Consider the following 21,831-nt stretch of genomic DNA (forward strand, 5'->3'; position numbering starts at 1 on the left):
CAATTGGCTTAAATGACTGCCTCTTCCTTGTTTTGGGGCAGTTTTCTTAGTTGCTAATTTTACATGACTCTGGCATAAACTGCTACCAGCTGCTTGTTTTCCTTTGCCAGAAGTTACAGCCTTGAAGAAGCACTCCAGATTTTAGCTCTGCAGTTAAAAGCCCAACATCTCAGCTTCAAGCCCTGAACAGATGAGTTTGTAAGTATGAATCAGCGGGGATGCTCTAATACAGGTCACACGTGGAGGCAGCTGCTGGCAGCATCCACAAGGCAGCTTTAAGCACCATGGGACTCAGAGCCACCAGCTGAAGGGCTCTCATAATCATCAGACAAAGTTTAGTGCAAGTCCTGCTTGAGATTGATAAAATAATACAGCCAAGGAGTGACAGCTATGCTTAGTCTCAAGAGTAACCATAGAGAAGTAATTCCTGATTATTCTTTTTCCCAAAGTCACCAAAAATCAACAGCAAAAAACCACACAGAAGAACTGTCAAATGTGTTAAATCCAAAGCTTAAAACGTTTTAATAAAAACAAAGCAACATACATTTCATCATCACTGGCACAACGTAGAAAACCTTTTAAATAAGAACTTTAATACTAGTCACAAAATACAGCATGTTGTATAAAAATAGCTGTGTGCACACTGATAAAAGAACGTAAAACTGCTCTGAATAGGACATACAAAGACATTCAGCTTTGACTACTCAACTTCCAAGCACTTGTTGGATCAGCTACTTTAACTCCTTTTCATTCTGCTTGGGAGGGCTTTATGCTTGCACTGGGGACCCTCCTCAGCCTGTACACAATGCCCCAGCAAACAAACGGCTGGCAAGGTTAAGGTGCATCACGTTGGGCATCTCAGCCCTATTTTCACAGCTTATGTTTTAGAAAGTGCTCAACAGTTGCATCCTTCTCAATGGACACCTCAACTTGGTCACTCAAAATCTTCAGCTTTTCAGCCAATACCCTTTCAAATAACTTCTGATCCCTGGTGCATCACGGTACTAAAACTGGAACTTGAAATCTAGTCCCTCAGCCTGAGATCACTGCACAGATGCTTTTGAACAGATGTACCTCCAGATTTGATAATCCTAAATCACTCACGTACCAAAATTTACTCAAGCCTGTCCATTAAGAACTGCAGGTAATGCACACAAATGGATTTGGAAGAACGTGAGGAAGAAAGGAAGGTACAGTGGACAACAGGATTAACGTACAAAGCAAAACAGATATTAAGCATAATAATATGTAATAACGTGGTTATCAGTGTAACTGTAAGAGAAGGGGACAATGGACAAAAAGAACTGGTATAATATTGTCATGGTTTTGTTACAGTACATTGTAGTTGAGAACAAGATGTCAGAAAAAGAAGTAACACTTCCAGATTTCGTCCCACATGCAGACACACAAACTACCAACAAGGATAATAATAAAAAGAAGCAACAAGGTCCTCATCATCTCTGCAAGTTTGAGACCTCCTTACACCTTTACAATATTATTCACTAAACATTTACGCCCAGTGAATGCAGTGGAGACAAAGATCCACCCTCCAGTCATCATTTCTGTTTCCTGAGTCTACAAGAAGAGAGATGGGCACTGTTGGTTGAAAACAGTCCCTGCTGCTGACAGTAGCAGCAGCAACCTTGCAAGATTTGCCATCGAAGAGAGCAAACATGTAAACTTTATGCTCTGCCAGGCAAAGCAAGAAAGTATTTTTTTCCCCGATGTTTTTAAGCTTGAATTTTAAAGTGTGCTCTTCTAAGAAGAAAACATGAAAGCTTTGTGATGCATCACCTCAGATAATACAGCAGCAAAACCATCTTCTCTAGTTTAAAAACATCAGTTAAATTATCTTAATGCACCAAATCTGACAGGCAAAAACATTCCCATAAAAAGCTACCCCCTTTACATTATGAAGCGCATCACAAAGAGCAAGCTTCTATTCAAAGAGTAAGAAGCAGATAAGCTTTTATCAGTACTGAAAATCCACCTAATAAAACAGGCTGATCTCGCCAATCTGTAGCAGGAAAGAAGTTTAAAAGGCTTTATGGGGAACTGGCTGGAAGTCACAGTTTTTGGTGGCATGTGTCATTGCTCTTCGCTTGGCGAGCCGGGATTTGGATGGAGGAGAAAGCTTCATGGAGCACACAGCTTGGGCAACGCTCTCCTGCTCTGCGCTGAGCTCGTTCTCGTGCTGAGACAACTGGCGGTTAAGGGCTATAGCCTCAGCAGCAAAAAGCGTCAGGTCTTTTGTGCTACTGTTCCTTTCAAGGGAAAAAAAAGAAAGCAGTTAGAACACATATAAAGAGGATAAGTTTGGCTGCTTACCCTAACAGCAGAATATGCATTTCCATGCAGGGTTTTTTTTTTTCTCCTATCCAAACAGTGACACGGTAAGCAATAAGACCAGTTAATATTTGCATCTCTCTGTGGCAACCAGCAATACATAATAAAAATGCTTTGAGATTCTGGAAACAGACACAGTTTTAGTCCTCTGTCTGCCAAGGACTCCCCAGGAAAACCCAGGAATCCACCTGCAATACCGTGCTTCAGCTTCTACATGTTAAGAAAGGAGAGGCATGTGGGACAACACTGTTTCTCTTCAGAGAACTGCAGTCCCACTAGAACTGCACATCTGGGTGCAGGAATTGCATTTCTGAGGATAGGAAGAACCTGGAATTGCCAGTGGCAGACATGAAAATAGAGAAGTGTGACTCAGGCCCTACAGCATCCAGAATCTGCCATCAAACCACTTAATACAAAGCTTCTCCTGCTCATGGTTAAATTGCTACTGTGATTACCACATTTTCAATGGAAGTCTGATCTGGGTCTGTACATATGATTACCCACCCATCAAAATGTAGTCTCTTTGGGTAACACACGCCTTTATGCCTCTTTTTGCCTCCTGGGCAGCAAACTGCCAAAACCATGATTATTTCCATCCTAAGATTAGCCATGCTCCACAGGAATCCTCTCCAATGCCTTTCCCACAAACAAGTAAGATTAGATTATAAAGAAAAATGACAGCTTTAATATTTCTGATGCTCTTAACAAAATTAGTGCTGCCACACTTACGTAGTTCCACTATTAACCACGGATCTTACCCACTCATTTGCCACCTCCTGCCCCTCCCATTCCTTCAGTAACAATTCCTAGCCAACCTTATAGATATTAGAAAAGGTGAAAAAAAGATTACCTTTGAAGAACTTGAGGGGTAGGCAGTCCCCTTTCAGGAGCCTGCTAGAAGAAGCAGTTAAGAAAAGTTAGTTATGTGTGAGTAGGTGAGAATCAAACATTCACAAGAACGATTTTACAAAACATCAGGTAACCCTCTCAGACTTACAACTAATTGATATTGTACATTAACTGCTTCACCACGGGTTTACAAATCACTGTTGATATTTTCTAATCCACCTCTCCCATCACAAAACATGACCACCATTTGCAGGTATAATGCTTAAGCTTGAGAAGCTCTCCAGAGGGCCCCATCTGTTCTTTCTTGAACTAAGAACTAAAGCAATAAGAGCATACTGCTGTTCTTTTAAAATCATACCTACCAGCATTCTGCAGCATTGTATTAGAGAGTAACATCACAATAAGCGCACTGCAGTGCTTCGTTTCCACAGGAAAGCTATTTAAAATGCATAAAGCAAATTAAAAAAATACTTAAAGCTTGACAGAGTCATCCAAATATTTACCACACAGAGCTACGGGAAGAATAAAACCACTGGATATAACGTAATTAATCAAGACACGAGCACTAAACATGAAATATCTCTCCTAAATATTTAGAGAGAAGGAGCAGCTTGTTTACAACTCAGGAAGAAAAATGACCCTTAAAAACACAATAGGATACATACTCCTTGAACCCATGAATGTTGCAAAACTTGAGCAGCACTGAGTCGTTCTTTAGCATCACGAACCAGCAACTTGGAGATGAGATCTTTGGCCTCTGAGGATATATGTGACCAGTCCTTGTCAGGAAATTCGTATTTGCCCTCTTGAATGCTTTCAAAAAGCTTGTTCTGGTAAAGGAAAAGATCTTTAATTTAAACAGTAACATAATATAGATAACAAATAGAACATAACCAGATGACTTCTCAGGTGAGATTCTTCTCACTCAGTATTATCCGCTTCATAGGGTGAGTGACAGCTGAAAACAACTAGTCTCCTTATAAAGCAAATGGATAGTGACAAGCAGCTCCACAGAGCAATGCAGTACACTTTAAGATGGCTGTAAGACACTGTCTGCTGACAACACCTCTTGCTCTCCAGTAACAGTGGAGTCAACCTACTGTTTTCAGAAAGAATAAATTCAGGCTCTGGTTAACCTCTCTGGGAGCTCAACTTTCACTTGAGGAACTCTGGTGATTACTATCAACCAGATCAAGGATTAGAGAATACAGTGAGGGCGGTGGAAGGGCAAGAGGATATCAAGAGGAGAAATTACATGAGAAAGGGCTGTCGTAACTCAAATCTTACATTACCAGATTCACTTCTCAGTGAGAGCTTATCTTCTCATACAACTAATATGCACATCACTCTTCAGAGCTATGTCCTGTCTCACACCCTACATTCACAGGGTAAAGTACAGTGTCTTAAGTATGCCCAGTATATGTGTTCACCTGGCAAACTCTGCAGACTTCTCCTCTGTCCCAGCCACAGTCTGTGCCACAGTTGCCCACAAAAGGAGGGTAACCGCTGAGCATGATGTACAGAATCACTCCCAGGCTCCAAAGATCACACCGTTTATCATAGAACGTGGCCTCCTCTGTGAAGACCTCCACTACTTCAGGTGCCATGTATTCTGCTGACCCACACTAGGAAATAAAATTTAAATGAGATCTTGAAGTGAGGCTTGAATCAAAACAAAGCCTAATATTTATTTCTTGGTGGTTTTTCTCAATTAAACAGTCTCCTCTCTTTACAATATATACCTTGGTCTAAAAGCAGAACTGTGCATCAGGGACTACTGAAAGTTGCTGCTAGATTTTACTGCATGTCTCACTTTGTTAAGCCTCACAGAAAGCAAACAAGATTCTGCTGTTCTTTAGCAGAATTATAAGCTGCTCCATGTTAACGGATATGATTTTATTCATAGTTTCTACTTATATTTCACACTTTTAAGTCTTACGTATCAGTTTGGGGCTTTTCAGAAAGTACAAAAGAGATGGAAACTGATGGAAAAAGTGATGGAAAGTGATTTTGAGAAAACAAACTCCTGCGACAACCTGACAGGTTATTTTTTCACAGTAATGCCATAAGAACAGCTCTGTAGTTTTACAAGTTTATCTGCTATGAAGCAATGCTTATAGGGTTGTATTCCCTCAAGCTCATGGGTCTCAGCTACAGAAACCACAGGAGAATTAACACAGTGAGCCTCTGTTCTTTTGTTTACTTCTTCTGTGACTGTGAAACCAAGACAGTATTTATCACATATACACCCGCTTGAAATGAAATATCCACCACTCAGTGTCATTGCAGTAAGCCCTTTGGAAGCTATACTCTGGAGATGTGAAAAAGAGTTTTATGGTAGAAGGGGAAAAGCACAAAGCCACAGTGCCTCTCTTACCGGTGTTGTTAATTCTGGAGTAGTTATTGGAGTACACGCACTGTTCAGTTTCACCCCACTACCAAGATCAAAGTCGCATATTTTTACTGGAGAGACCTAAAACCAAAGATAAAAATACTCAGATTCAGAAGACTGGGGCTGTCTTAGTTTCAGCTGGGAGGGATTTTTCTTCATTGTCTGGTATGATGCTGTGAGTTGGTTCTGGGAGAAAAATAACTTTGACAACACACGGATGTTTACAGTTTTTGCTAAGCGGTGTCGTACAAAACAAAGGCCAATTCAGAGTGGAGGGTGCAAGGAGCTGGCAGGAAACAGAATTCGGACAGCTGACTTGAACTGGCCAAAAAGATATTCCATATCATTTGATATCATGCAGAAGGTGTTTTGAAGGGGGTAGGAGTTCATCTCACTCCCTTCCACTGCTCATGAGGGTTGGTGGGCATCAGTCAGGGGGGTGGTGAGCAACCACATCCCCAGCATCTGACCCTGTCACATTACTTCCCTATTTGGCTGGGCAAATGCCAATACACAGTGGAGCAATTTGGGAACTGTACATAACATGACCAGCTGGAGTGCAAACATTATTTGTCCATCTGGGTATTAGCTTAGAATAGATGAGATGCTAAGTTCTAGTTGCCACGTCCTCTCAAAAATCAGTTGGCTTTTTATCAGCTGGACAAATGCTCACATTTTTACAGCTCACAGAAGAACTGAGACTCTTCCAAGCTTCAGTTCTACTAAATTCTGTTAAAGTTCACCAATAGATTTGGAAGTTCTCATGAAAGGAACAAGCTGAACGCGAGTGCTGACTTGGGAAACTATGTTTAACTTTATAAAGTGTATTTGTAATAAAAGGAACAGAGCAGCACCTTTTCTGGAGATTCACACAGGATGTTTTCAGGTTTCAGGTCCCTGTGAGCGATTCCTAAACAAGAATACAAACATTCATTAGGAAAGACACTCTCCTGTTTTATTTCTCTGTACTTCTTTTTATTAGAAGGTGATCTGGGAAATATTGTAGGTCTTGAGTTTACACGCACACCCCATAATTAACTAAGTTGCAATGTTTTTTTGTAAAAAGTCACTGTTGCATCATGCTATGCCCTCATCATCTTATAAATGCAGATAGGAGTCAAGCAAGCAAACAAGAACCTGCTAACACTGGTACGCTTTGGCTAACCCTCAAATTAGCTAATTAAAAACAGCTTATTTAGATGACAGACCTGTAGGAAAGTGTACTTGTATACATGATCTAGTCAAAAGATTTCTGTCCTTCTTTCCAGAGAGATCATTCAAAGTTTGCAGAACCCCTTTCAGCACAGGCACTACCTGAGACATTCCTTACAAGAAAACACTGAGCTTCCAGATGAAAATACAGCCCCTTTAATGTCTTGGACAGCTATGTACTCGCTGCTGAAGCAGAGGAAAATATTAAGGCTTTTGTGCTAGAGGTAGAAGTATTCAGGAGAACCATTCACTCAATTGCTACCAGAATAGGCAAACCCAGCTGGGAAACACAGAGTACCTGTTTGTGCAATTCACAGGCAAAGACAGCTCTGTATGATCAAAGCAGTTCTTCGATTGCCTAAACATACATTTGGTGGAAGTTCTCTATTTAATATGATCAAATATAACAGGAAGGCGGAAAACAAGTAGCAAAAATAAATCAAATGAGCAACTTGGCTGTTAGCAGCACTCTAGTCTTGTTTAAAAGCACTCTACGTACACTTGCTACTACTCTATATTATGGAATAGAAGATATCCCACCAACTTCCAGTTAAGACTTAAAATCTAACATTCATAGCATAGCGGTGACCTAAAGGAATCAAAGCAGTTTCCATTGCTTATGCATGGAAGAGGGGAAACATGACAAACATCCCTCAAGATAGTCCATGTTGACATTTACAGCAAGGCTGACAGAACTCCCAGCAGTTGGTTCAGCTTGCAAGATGAAACCTAACAGCAATTTCCGTATTAGTTTGAATTCAAACGTCTGGTTATATAATGTTTTATTTTGCAGCCACACACAGCACTGAGAAAAGAAAACAACTGCCTTTAAACACTCCTCCAGTGGATTATTAGCAATAAAGCACACATATCCCAAGTGGGTGTAAGGTAGTATTATCATCCAGCTGAGTTTTAAACTACTAGCAAAAGAACTAGTTTTCCTTTTAAAAAATATAAAAATCTGAGTAACTATCTAGCTGTAGCACTTCACTGTTAAGTTGTGTGATAAAACTGCTTTCATTTCCTGTTTACTTTGGTGTTCTGTATGGTACTTACTAATTATTTTAATGTGACACAGAAGAACCATAAAGAGAACAATAAAATGAAGCAGGATGTTGCTGTAGCTGATTCTGTGAGACATCCCCACTGCACCAATTCAGAGCAAACAGCAGGAGAGAAAGTATATCGATGCTTTAACACCATTTTAATGAATCACATCCCTTTTGTTTGGGCAATGGGGAAATCAAAGCTAAGTGCTCTAAGAGAACTACAGAAAGATACTAGCTGAGTAGATACTAAATTTGCTTGAACAGTATTCCTAGACTTTCTGCTATGAACACGATGAACGTGTGGAGAGACACATGTCTGGCCTAAGTTTCCTGTTTATTATTCACCCCATGAAACCAAATCTAAACATGGGTATCCCAAAGACAACATTCTCAGCAGATTTAAAACTTAAATGATTGCATAGCCAGGCTATGAATACTACCAAAAATCTTAATCCAAATTAAGCTCTTCCCACACTGGAATTAACTTCTGATCACAGTCACAACACTCAGCAAGATTAATATTCCTCAGTTTTACTTCATTTACTCTTTCTGCATTGTCACTCTTTTTGACAGGTTCAACCTACTGAGGTATAAATACTGTGATTCCAACTCTTGAAATATGAGCAGTCCTGAGACTTAGAAGTAAAGCCTACAAACTAACCTGTTTTATTTTACTCGAGAATTTGGACAGGAAACAAACCTACAGACCACCTGCAAAAGGTGGCTAACGAGAATAGCAAAGTGAATGGAAATCTTGTCAAATTAAACATACACAGCCTTCAGTTAAATGCCATTTGACTCAAAGGTAGTTAACTTTAATAAAATGAAAGCAAACATTAAGTAAAGCTGCTTAATCTAGGCAGGATCAGATAATCTGGACAAGGATAAGGTTTTATAGTTATCTACCACATTCCACTTGAACACACAGCTCTGAGCTGATCATAATACAAACAGATGTTGTGCAATGAAACTAGAGTACTCTTAAGTAGCAAACAGCAGGAGGAAAACATTTTGAAGTAAAAGAACTCTTCACAAACAGAAGCGCTTTTAAATCTAACCATATGCCTAATAAAATGAGGGCATCTGCAAAGAAAGGCAATGGTTCACTTGTTGGTCTCTCCCTCAACAGTGGGGACTTGAATGTAGAGACCAAAAGCTAATATGGAAGTCTTGCAACTAGCAGAAACTCAGGGTAAATACAAAAAAGCATCTCTGCAGATCTGAATGGGGGGAAATGAAAAGGAAAATCAGCTCCCTTTTGAGTAACCTCTACATAGTGGCTTAGGTATCACAAATGGATTCAATCCTAATGTTAATTCTCCTCAGCTGTTGATTTAACTTCTGTTTTTCAAAGGGCTACACCATCTTCACACAGCTGATCACTAAAGCTACCATATTATGAAATGATTGTTATAGAGGAAAATAACATAAGTCATCTGGCATGGGAAATGGAAATGCTACCTAAGTTAGGGCTGACTTACAGATAAAATGTGCTTTACATCCTAATGCACAATATCAAGTATTGAAGATGGAGAGAAACTTCTTTTACCTTTTGTATGGAGAAAATTCAGAGCTGAGGCGATATCTCTCACCACTCTGCTGGCTTCTCGTTCATTGAAATGCTTCCGCTTTTGGATATGGGCCAGGATTGAACCTGTAAGAGTTAAGAGAGAGAAAATCTTAGTGTAAATGCTGCCTGAGCCAAGAAAATGCTCTGTCAATACATGGATAAAAGTGAAATAGCTACTACTGGTCTGCAATAGAGGGAAAACTGACTGCAGTGTGAACAGATTCAGAGAGAATTTATTCAGAATAGTTAGTTCTAGCAAAACTCAAACATCAGTTTATATGTACGTAGGAGTTGTATGCAGCAAAAATCCACCAGTCTCCAGGTCACAGCGGGACATCCTGGAACTAACTCCTCTTTTGTGTAACCTGACAGCTGAAGTCAAGTAAACACTTCTTTTTTTCTCTTAATCTCAATACCATCAAAATGAAAATGCATACTTTAAATACACAGCTCCTACTGACATCAAGATAAGGCTCATGCAGTGAGCTAGGGGTGTGAAATCTGACAAAAGGCCTTTCAGATACGAATATACTGAAGGATTGGTGACTGGCAGTTGGGGTACCAGCGGTATCTCTTTAACAAAGGATAAAGGGAAGTTTCTTTCCTTTTCTTAAAGTGAATTCCATTAATCTCCTCAAAACATTAAAAAAGCCTTTAAAAAATAATTAAACGATTCACAGAGACCAAACCCCATTAAACAGCCTTACTCCTTGCATTTTTAATATATATATATTAAATATAACTTGGAGATATATGCTTTTTACAGCAATTAGGCAGAGAAGTAACTGTGAGAAATACTGCACATATGTTATGTATCAAGTGAATTCATTTTAATTCCTAATTTCTAGATGTGGAAGGAAACCTCCCCTCCCCTCTTGTAGGATGCCTTATTCTTACACGATCAGTATTGCTGCCACTCCTCCACAGTAAGGATTCAGACAGAAAAAGAATGAAGAAGTTCACAGGCAGAGACAGTCAAAAGAAGGATGAACAAAAAGACTCTTCAGATATGCTTTAAGATACTATTTCAGATAGCTGGAAGAAGGCCACTTTGGACCAGGCTATCGTATCTCAAACACACAAGGTTTCCCCTGCTGATAACACCACTTTTGAGCTTACCACACATTTTTGAAGGGCACAGAGTTCAAGGGATTTTCCTGGCAGAGTTGCTCTTTACACACTCACAAAGTAAAAAGAGTTCCTAAAAATGCCTCCATCCTTATAGAAAAGCCTGCAGATTTTTCAGGAAGTGGGTTTGAGCCACATTAAATGCTCATTTCACTCAGATGATTTATTTCAAATCACCTTTCTGAATATGGCTGACCTTCCAAACTCTCTCAGATAAGAATTATATCAATATCAAGGAAAACCTGCCCTCCAGATTCAATATTCTGCCAAGGCAGAGGACTCCTGCAAAAGGAAAGAGCAGCAAGACATGCCTGGCCCACTTGTTGCTACCTCCTTAGTATGGTGGAGAAAATGCAGCACTATTACCCACTCAACAGCAGTGCAGGAACACTGACAAGCATAACCTCACATTCAATGAAGAGAGTTAACGAGCAGAAGGATGCAGAAATGGGAAAAGGGACAAACGCAGGCTTATTCCAATCCAGCCCTGCTACAGCTAATTTGCCAGAGAAGTCTGTGCAGTGAAGAAGAGAAACCTAGGCAACAATAATGAAGTGATGCAGTAATTTTAAGGTGAAAGTGAATAAAAGCTCTCTCTCAGTGAAAAGCAGTGTCCTTAAGAAATGGAGTTTCTACAATAAAATGGAGCATCCACACTAAAATAATATGTTTCTTACAAATGTGGTTTGCTACTGTCCTCCTGGCCAGTGACAAGAGATGGTGTAATACAGACAGGAACAGAAGCCTTCAAAAACTCAGCTGTTCTTCAAATGACATGTCATACTTTTAAATCATGGTTTCTCACACCATACAGTTAATGGATACTGTAATTGTGCACTACGCAGACAGACATGAGAAACTGCATAAGGCAGACTTCATGTCCACTTGGATGCTTGATGTAGTTTCATTCCCTATTAAGCGGTAAATTTTGGTGACCACTGACCACAAATTCTCACTTCAGTGGCTCTCAAATAGCCACAAACAGGCAGTTTTACTACCAGAACAATGCAAGGCAGAAGTAAGATATCTTTTTCCTAATAGTCACTTCACAAGTTTCAACTAAACAGCATCAACCCTACGCTGAAGGCAAACATCACCAGGATATCTGGATGCTATACTACAATCATGCACGATACTCAACATACTGACTCCCTCTGCTGCCTCTTCGTCTGAAAACTGTCAGGCAATTGAAATAAGCTCTTCACTTGCTTTTGAAACACAGAGACAAACAGGACCCAGCTGACTCAATGAGCAAAGGCACAGTTGCTGTACAGTACCTCCTCGCAGCTTCTCAAAGACAAGGTAATATCTTGTATCATCTTCAAAAAATTCTATTAATTCCAAAATGTTCCTTTAAAAAAAACAAAAGAACAACAAAAAAAAGGGTATATACAAGAGGGAAGCAGAGAATGTAAAAAGAGCAACGAATATTTCATTATGGATAATTAGAAAGTGCCAGGAGTAACCAAAAATGAAAGTGCTAATTAAACAAATTGTTTCGGTTGCCTATCGCATTCAAATCAATTTCCAACTCACAGTGAAATTTAAGCACTGGATACAGGCCAAAAACCAAAATCCTCATCAGACAGGATCGTGAAAGACTTCTGTTACTGCTCAACTGACGGGAAGATTACCAATAATAAGCTATATTTAATAAGTTGGAAGAGTGCATTTGTGCTGAAGGCAAGAACAATAATTACATTGGTATTCCTTCTCTGCAGAAATCACAAAGCAAAACACACAGGGCTCACAGGAGACAGGCAACTATCAACGTGACATTAAGCCCAGTACATTACTTGCCATTTTAAAACCAATTTTGGTTTACTAGTGACACAGTCACCCCAGGTTGCCTTCAAGATGTTCAACATTTAAGATCATGTAAGAGCTTTTCAACTTAAACCCAAGAGTTTGGTAAACAAGCTTGGTTTTAGATTACCTTTAACAATTACACTTTAAATTTGTTTAAAAACAGGCTTTAACATGAGCCACACAACTGTACCACAGACAGCAGCTGCTGTATATATTCTACAACAACATATTAACACAGATATCTAAAGGAGTACTTTCAAAAACTCCTTATGCTCATCACAGAGCACACCGCCATTGGCAGCACAAGCTCTCCCTCCTTTTCAGACATGAGTGGCAACTCTAAAATTGCTTCATCCTGTGGCTATGTGAAGTCAGCACAATCATCTAAATGAAAACCAAACCAGCTTTTAGCTTATTTAAGCGCTGCAAGCAGGATTGACACAAAAGAAAAGGCATGCGTTAAGAAAGGGCAAGACTTGCATTCAACAGCAGCTGTTACTAGGCCAGCTTTTGCCAGTGATGAAATCACAGGGGGAAGTGTCAACACGTTAATTCCTTATTTAGACAAAAGCCATGCAGCACTGAAGCACATTCAGACTACACCGACCTGGATGATGACTGAGTTATGCAACTTAATTTGTAAACATTTCTCTAAATTTCCCAGGTAAGAGGAAAATCTTATTTTGAACAGACCAAGTCTAAATTCCAACTGGTTTTAAGGTGACTACTGTGAAGTTCCTAATCAAGATACAAATAAAGAGGCTTAAATTAGAGAAAACACTCAAGATACTCCAAACAAACAAGAGACTCTATACTTACTTATTACCCTGACACTGATACAGTGTTTCTATTTCACGAAAAACCCGACTTCGACTGTGGCCAGCATTTTTTTCAATGATCTGTGGGAAGAGAGAGAGCTCGTATTCAATAGATTACTGCAGAAACTGAGTCTGTGCCTCTGGATTTGGATAAGTGATCTCGAACTTCAATCTCATATATGATCACCAGAGAGAGATACTCCACATTCTTCTGACCATTTAAATTGTCACGTGTCTATTTACAGTGTCAGCAGAGTCTGGAAAGCATTCAAAGGACAGGAGTAATGAGGACAGGAAGAGAAAAAAGGAACTAAAACCGACGGTTACCACAGTTACTAATCAGTCACCACAAGCTTTTTCTTGCATCATTTTAGTTCTGCAGAAAAGGAGATCCTTTTGAGTTCTAACAAAAATAGATTTGAGTCATATCAGACATGAAATAGACAAAAAGAACAGACTCATCATTATGTGCATTTAATTAAAAAGTACTAAACTAACCACAGAATGAGACACTGGCTCATGGCACAGATGTCACAGAGACCCAATAGCAAGACCTAATGTATTAAAGCAAACACACACGTAGTCTCAAAGTCCTCCTGCAGTGCTATCAGAAGTCACCTTCCTTCACACATCCCTCAGGCTGAAAGAGGACAAAGGCTTTCCACAGGAGTGGGGACTGAATGACTGCAACATGAGCTGAAAGCTCACAATGTTGCTGCAAGTACCAGCACCACCAATAGGCAGTATCAGGTTCTCATTATTACAGCCAGATTTCTCTGGTATCTGAAGATGTGTAACTCATAAGGTAGCTGTTTATTCCAGACTTCAAGTATTTTACAAACAAAATTACAACATCGACAGAACCTTGTATTACATAGCAGGACATCACGCTAGATAATGACTTGGCCGCTTCTAACACAAGGAAAGGTAACATATACATGTAGGACTGCAGTCAAATCACAATAGAAAAGCACAATAGAAAAGCAAGCCCTAAATCTAACCATTAACAACACCATTTAAGGTCTGTGAATTTTACCTGTGACTGATATTGCAGTCTAGAGGCACGATACTTAGAATGACAGATCTATCAGCAGTGAGACTCATTTCATGCATGAAGAATTTCCCAAAAGCTTTTGCTATTACACACTTTATTCCATGCTTTAACTTAGATAGTAGGAGGTAGAAAACATGTTACAGGTGGAAGCGATACTGCTTATATTCTGTACTTACTTTTACTGCATATTCTTTCCCAGTTTGGAGGCTGACAGCACCCTGAACTTTGGCATAAGCTCCCTCACCAAGAAGCTCAGCAGTCAACTTGTACAAATCTGCCAAAGAAACCCAGCAAATGAGAAATATTAGTTAAACCATTTCAGTGAATAACACTGAGACGAGCTATTTATCTGATGAGCATCCCTCACATGACAGCAAGAGAGCAAACATCCCTGGTAATGACCACAGAAAAAAGATTTACACAGTATTAAAGTAGATGTGCCAGGATTAATTATGCCTCATTATTCACCCTTTTTCCTCCTCAGGTTCCAAACAAACTTAAAGCTGACTTCATCCCAGGAGTAAAATTACAAGTTTGCTCATACAAGCACCATTTTACCTTAGTGACTGCTAGGATCTAATCCACCTTCTCTGTGTTCATTTACAAGCCAGAACACTTCCCTCCTTGATGAGAAAATGCCTACTATGTGAAATCCACTTGCAGATGTAGTGTTTCAAGTATGAATGACTTCTTAATGCTTAAGACCAGAAGACTGCTATCATCTTGACTTGTAACTTACCATACAATGCTACTTTCCCCCTAAGAATTTTTGTACTGGTCAGTGTTGTCCCACTGAACAGTATTTTGGTGATACTGCCTCAGCATTTGTGCTCACGTTAAAACACTGATTCCATTACAAAAAAAGTATATAGGACGGAAAACACAAGAACTAAAAAGTGACTGAAGACTGAAACACTAAAGACATACAGAAATGTTGACCTTTAACGCTGGCCAAAATGCAATGTTTAACTATGAAAATTGTTAGAGAAAATGGACCATTACAAGTAGGAGCTCAGAAATTACCACCAACCTTCAAACTTCCCAGGGATGTGATCTGTGGCTCTGGTCCTTTTCTTTTTCTTCCTTTTCCCGCTGTCTGCTATAGCAAGAGGCTGACTGCTGACCATCTCTGTGTGAAAGAACATAAAGGTGCTTTTAACACACAATGGTTTACTCAGGAGAAAACGCACCTACTTGTGTTTATGTCCTTCAGCTATACACAAGTATCTCTGCTTCCTTACCACAAGCTGATGCCTCTCCCACAGGAACAGAGGAAACCTAAAAAAAGACGAGCTGGGTGCTGATAAACAGTTCTGGGGAGGTTTGGTAAAAGAAAATAATTATGCATCCGTTGTGAATCCTCCTCTCACATCACACTAAGGGGAAGCACAGGAATAGCCTCACTGAAAACTACCATGAGCTACCTTCAGCATAATGTACCCTGAAACACAGAAGGGAGGCTGGAAGGTCAAAGACAGACAGAATTTTTAACCTTCATATGGGTGCTGTACTTTCAGCTATGCTACTCTTTAAGACATTTTCAAGTCAGCTTAAGAAAATGAGCTCCCTGAACAACAGAAGGGTGAAGAATGGGAACTCCCAAATGCAGCAGTAAAAAGAAGCAGCCACAGAAGTCAACAGGTCAAAGGAGCAACTTAGATCAGTTTATGCTGACAACAGGCCAGCAATACATTTCTAATAGATTCACGATGTCCATTTCTAAACCACAGATTGGTGGGTAACTTATGATCCAAAATGAGCATGAGATCTTACTTCTTGCATTAAAAGGTGTAAATATTAAAAGAGCTTACTCAGCAGCACTGTTGAAGTACTCAGAGGTACTGAGAAGTGTTGCTCACTGATGCAGGATAATATGGCAGAAAAAGAAAAAACACCCTCTAATTATTAAGGAAGGCCTAATCAAAAGCAGCACCCTACCAGGGGCTACTTCAGACAGCTACCCTATTTCCAGGAAGGTTAAATAATTCCACAACACACTCACATATGCACATCTCCAACGCTTCAGTCATACCTGTCAGCCAGGCTCCGATAGTTAAAAATCAGTGCTGAAAAGAAGTACCAAAGTACTGCTAAGACATTACACAGTTAGTATAATATACAGTCAGGTCTTAAATTTCTGAGAAGAAAATAGATTCCTAGACATAGTATGATTATAACAATGACAGAAAAGTACTAAAACTAGTAAGTTTTCAGGTAATTCTCCTTTAACAGAGAATCTTTTTGAACAGGAGTTTTTTTAAGCTTTGTTTTTATACTTCCCCTGTTTCTAAAGTACTATTAAAACACGGAGGTTCTGAGGCAGAAAATATTACACAACCATCTATGAAAACATGTAAAAAAGAAGAAAAACTACTTTTCTTGTCAGTATCTGTCAGTAACAGCTATTATGAGTGTCACTTAGAATTCGCATGCTGTCTCAAATAGACAAATGTTATTTAGAAAGCCCTCAAATATCTTACTGCAACACTTGAAAACGCATCACTCAAAGCCACAATCATCTATTCAAGAGAGCAGTAAATCCTCATTTTCAAGTCTTTAGCAGAATACACTAAGAAATCATCACACTGGAAGACACTTTTGAGTTCTGAAATATAAAAACCTGGGTATGCATTTTACTTGCTTCTAAGAAAACAGTTTATTTTTAACTCAAACTGACACTTAGACAGGTTCAACTTTTAACATAAAGATAAGGGCAGCCTTTGACAGCAAGCCCCAGTTCTCATTGACTTCAGCTTGAATGAGAAGTTACCTGGAGTTGGGACTAAATCAACACACATGAAGCTGCTCAGAGTCACAGCTGGACTATTTGAAGGAGGTGCTTCACTCCCAAGTCAAAAAATCATACCTAAGGTATCATAGTTCAAATGGATTTGGAGCTTAGAGATTAAAAACAAGAGATAAACCTTTCACCTTAGCACAGCTGACATATTTGCTCATGATCATCTCCTGCACGCTACCAGTTGGCTCTGATATTTACAGCCTGGTGTTTAATGCCTCACTGCATTATTTCAATTCCTTTAGGTCTGACTCAATTTCTAAATTACATAGAACTGCTTCCTTCAAACCACAAAGTTCACTTGTTATCTTCACAGAAATCAAATTACTGAAAACAGATATTTTCAACCCATAGTCTAGACCTAACATACTACCAGACAGCCATTAAACATTTGCTATATTAGATTATATTTTTTACTCTTCTGGTTTGCTATTTCACACCAGTGTACAGTTCACTTCTCTATTAATTCAGCTTTTTCTTGATATAGGTATAATAGCTTCATTCTCAATGGCAGAAGGGAACTACACCTGAGCTTAATTAACTATTGGAACGACAAGGAAATTCCATCTAATTCCTAAGCAAATGTCTTAGCAGTTCTTCAAGTTTTCAATGCAGTGTATTTCTATGACTGCACATAAACGTTTCTGATGACACTGAAAGACTGCACGCCTCAACCTTCCAAGCAGCGCTGAGGTGTTCTGCACAGTGCTCAACTACCTCCAGTGACAAGGACACCTGGGCTATCACAAAACTCACCCTGCCAGGCAGAAAGCACAGACTGGATGAACTGCTCTGGAGAATAAAGGCTTGTAAACTGATCAGGTCCAAGAAGAAAATTAAACTATGCCATTTAAAGGTCATTTTACAACATGGCTCAGGGTGCTGAACTCCTGCTTCCACCAAACCAACTTGTCCACCCTGGTTGAGTGCAGGGAGGAGGGTGCAGAACAGGATTTGGTGCTCAGAGCACTTCTTATATCCCTCTCAACCATAGCAGAGTCACACTGCTCTCCAGCAGAGTCCTGGCTGATTGAGCTAACAAAAGCTGAAGAAACAGGGAACAATTCAAACTCTGACCTGCCTTTCTTTTCCAGACAGGTTAGTATTACTGCTTACAGGATAACACAACTTGGCAAAATCTATACAGCAAGAAGGAAAAAAGCATGCAAGTTTTTGTCTTAACTGCTAACCACTCAAGTGGTACTGAAGGCTGGCATGTTATTATCACCATAATTCAGTGCTGAGGTAATATTTAACATATACATTATTCACAGCCATGCGTGGGAAGGTAATAGTTACAGTCTTCTCCTTTTGCAATTGTGGCCTCTATAACTATTTTCAAAAGGATGAACAAAAGCACTTATTATATAGAAGACTCTCAAATAATGACAGCTGAAGAAGGAAAAATCAACACAGGTTTCACTATGTCCATTACCTTTCATTTTGCTTCCTAACACTCCCTATACAAACATGCCACTATCCAAAAGTAACTCCCTCCTTATTCTTATCTGCTTCCCCAAAGGAAGGAAAAGTATATTAAAAAACGAGCATACATGTATCCAGGAGGCACTTGGAAAACACAATATGGATGGCTGCCTTCTATTAAGAAGCAGATACCTTGTTTGTGTGTTTGAATTCAATGGGGGGAAGCAGTTTAAGCAGAGTCCAAGTACTGCTTCAACGCTGTGTCTTGCTTGAGCTGAGTTGTTCAGTAACTGAAAAGGAACACATCACATTTACACTCAAAAAAAATCACATAAATATTGTTATATACATCAGGATAGTCACCTGCAAATTGCAGTCCAACACCGTATTGGGAGTTAGGCACCTCCTTCACAAACTAAGGATGGGGTTTCTGAGGTTCAGAATCAAACCCTCCAGCAAAGGGTGGATCTCACTTTGCAGAATAGCACAAACTTACTTTAAATAGATACCTCCTACCCCAATTTATTACTTCACCATTACTAGGGAGGCAGGAAGAACCTTAATGATATGGAAAACACACCTTTCCCTCTCCTGTAGAGAAAGAACAGTAGACTTTAGCACACATGCTGTAGACAAGAGGCCTTCTGTTGAGATCAGTCTATGCACATATTCACCTGCATTATTTTAAAAGCACTAGTTATCACTCAGAGTAACAGAAAGAGAACTTATCATCCCCACTGGAAAGATCCAATGGCAAACAAGACGAGCACGATGACCATAAATGAGCTGACGAGGAAGGATAAGAAATGAAACTGAAGTTAGCTCAAAAATGTGCTGTAATCTTTCCGGTTTCTTGTTCTAGGACAACGTGCCTCTGTGGCAGCCAAGTGGATGACAGGATGAAATAGGATGTAATACTTCATCAGACTAGCAAATAATCACGACACTAAGCGTTGTCTGGGACAGTATGGCACAGATACTGGTTAGGGCACTAAAAACCATCTTCCTTCCACGTAGAGCTGTAGAGCCAAACAAGGTGTTTAATGCTACTGTCTATTGCAAGACAATACATATTGAAGAGTTCCTATCACAGTAGGACCTGAGCTGCAAAATCATTTTAAATTCCAGATCATACATATTTTAAAATGAGAAAAGTCCTTGTAACAGTATTTTGACTCAACTACTCAGAGCTTCTCTAACCCCTTGGAGCAGTTTTAAATTAAGGAGCTGTGCAAGGCAAGTAAATCCTGAGGACCACTTATGAAACAACAAGCTGCCTCCCCTATACAACATCTGATGGCCTCAAGAACGCTCAGCAGACAGCCTCTGCATCACCAATTAGCTCCTCTAACCCCACACAGTGAGCTCCCTTCTTAGTTTTCAGGTGTAAACCAAGAAGAATAACTTCTTAGAAGCCAACTTTTCATCTGAACAAATGCAAGATAAGGATTTCCTGCTCAAACTCAACACCCCACAAACTATCAGATAAGGACATCTCTCACTGGGAGAAAGGCTACGCAACGCACTCCCATACTACAAAAGCCTCTTTGGGAGGGATTCATTTACCACAAAAAGTGTTTAAAACCAGAAACAAGAGTGATTTCTCTTCATGTTCTCCTCCTCTCTCACCTCAAATTAACAGCCATTGAACTCCAGTGGATTTTCACATTTGATGTCACAAAAAAGTATGCTTTAATAGCTTGTTATCAGGAAAGGTACTGGAAGGTAAAAAGACATTTAGCTTTAAGTATCTTGTGTGTGTGTGTATGTGTAAGCTTTGTAGAGTACTTAAGCAGCATTCATGCCATGAAACAGGGTTATGATTGACAATATACAACTTCAAGGTTGTATATTTGCCAATACCACCCACAGTTACCTTCAGGGCTGCAGTGGAAGGGGCTCAGCTCCACAGGTGTGTTCTGCCCCGCTTCCATCCAGCATCTGGGAGGCATAAGGAGCAGCTTTATGTGGATAAAAGCCAACAGGTTCACCTTCAAAGTTGCCAGGCTTTCCAAGCGAACTGTGCAGCCTTCATCTACATATAAGAAAAAGAGATCTTTATAAGCAGTCCGCTCATAAGAAAAACAACACAGCCATCTAACCGGTGACTTACTCCCAACACTTCTGCTGGCCTTATTCCCTCAGAATCACTTCACAAGGTCACCGCAGCGATACCACAGACAGCAGCGGTTATAAAAGCATTACAATACGATGCTCGCTGCTCCTGGGGAACCCCACCCGCAGCCAACCGGATACTCCAGCTTCACCCTCAGCCTTCCCCCCACCACACACACACACTTGGTGTGAGGAACAACCCCCGCCATCACACAGCCCGTCACCCTCACCTCCATGGCGGCCGCCTCCGTCCTGTGGCGGGGGTGGCGCTGCGCGGCCGGACAGCCCGCCCTGTTGGGGAGGGTGAGGGGGGGGGGAATGAACGCATGCGCTCATTGTAGTAGATTAAGTTAAAAAGATGTAAATTTGAAGGCTGCAGGACAGAATGGGGTGTATTGAACATCAGTAGTACCTTTTTGGTGTCTTCTCACGGGATAAAGGAATGTTTTGTTCTCATCAGTAAACTGAGATGAAAGAGCGCGTCATCCTTTAAGCAGCACAAGTAATGAAGCCCAGTTTCCTAGAGATGCTTGAGTGTATTCATGCAGTGCTCTGATATCAAACAACAGGCAAGTCTAGGTGAACATTTACCCACAGTGATGCCTATCTTGACAGCTTTTCCCCACCTGGACCTCTAGAAGCCCATCTCTTTTAGCAATACATAGAAGTCTTTATCCTTGAAGGGCTCAGGAGTAATTCCTGAGCATCCTCCTTTGTCTTCCTCCACTTGAACAGAATTAAGGTCTAGTTCAGGAGAGTAACTCAAATCCATACAAGCACCTTCAAATCCTCAGCATCTGGAACTGTCTGTGTTCAGGGATGATGCCAAATATTTCCAGTTTATCTTCAAATGGAATTTATCTGGTTTTTAATTCCTACCTGTTCACACAGAATCACAGAATGACCCGGGTTGGAAGGGACCTCAAGGATCATGTAGTTCCATCCCCGCTGCCTAGCAGGGCCACCAAACAAGTTACTGTTACTTGCTGTTATACCTTTATCTGCTGTGTTAAAGGGCTCCTACACAGCACAGCATTTTCAGTCTGTAAAAGTAGGCATCCATTCTCAAAGCTCAAAGCTCTCAAAGCAAACATGTGTATTCTTGAGTCTTTCTTGTTTTTCTTTCCCCTTTGTTACTTGCAAGATAACCACAATGCACAGCATGCTTAACAAGAGGGCAAGACTTAAGTTCTGTTGGCTGTTAAGCACATAAGAAATAATTACCAAAATAATTACCAAAGCAAATTTTGATTTAGCCATGTTACAA

At 40.1% G+C, this 21,831-nt stretch overlaps 1 protein-coding gene across 16 annotated transcripts; it reads right to left on the reverse strand.

Moving 5' to 3' along the window:
• Window positions 1-498: 498 nt before the first annotated feature.
• MKNK1 (MAPK interacting serine/threonine kinase 1) lies at window positions 499-21,077 on the reverse strand. Of its 16 annotated transcripts, none has more exons than XM_085511628.1 (15): window positions 20,795-20,823; window positions 20,326-20,484; window positions 20,079-20,167; window positions 18,642-18,739; window positions 15,258-15,356; window positions 14,404-14,501; window positions 13,175-13,254; window positions 11,824-11,897; window positions 9,398-9,502; window positions 6,442-6,497; window positions 5,573-5,668; window positions 4,626-4,820; window positions 3,861-4,025; window positions 3,197-3,237; window positions 499-2,264 (listed from the first exon to the last, which is right to left on the reverse strand). In XM_085511628.1, the coding sequence occupies exons 5-15, from the start codon at window positions 15,352-15,354 to the stop codon at window positions 2,036-2,038; spliced, it is 1,236 nt and encodes a 411-aa protein (XP_085367754.1). In that variant the 5' UTR covers window positions 15,355-15,356; window positions 18,642-18,739; window positions 20,079-20,167; window positions 20,326-20,484; window positions 20,795-20,823; the 3' UTR covers window positions 499-2,035. The 16 variants fall into 16 exon arrangements, with proteins under 16 accessions (XP_085367754.1, XP_085367749.1, XP_085367748.1 ...); XM_085511623.1 differs by having other exon boundaries at window positions 3,197-3,240; XM_085511622.1 differs by lacking the exons at window positions 20,079-20,167; window positions 20,795-20,823 and adding an exon at window positions 20,977-21,077 and having other exon boundaries at window positions 3,197-3,240.
• Between the last annotated feature and the right edge of the window lie 754 nt (window positions 21,078-21,831).

Source organism: Coturnix japonica, chromosome 11, assembly GCF_054131305.1.
Source record: "Coturnix japonica strain WE chromosome 11, WE-NBRP24, whole genome shotgun sequence".
NCBI lineage: Eukaryota > Metazoa > Chordata > Aves > Galliformes > Phasianidae > Coturnix > Coturnix japonica.

Bases quoted from the DNA above. Each gene is read 5' to 3' on its own strand.
- MKNK1 (XM_015870520.3), bottom strand. From the start codon at position 20,401: ATGCCTCCCAGATGCTGGATGGAAGCGGGGCAGAACACACCTGTGGAG. The intron at 6,498-9,397 runs GTAAAAGAAGTT...ATTCTTGTTTAG, and splicing joins GAATTTTCTCCATACAAAAG to GAATCGCTCACAGGGACCTG. The intron at 4,026-4,625 runs GTGAACACATAT...TTCCTTTACCAG, and splicing joins AAGTCTGCAGAGTTTGCCAG to AACAAGCTTTTTGAAAGCAT.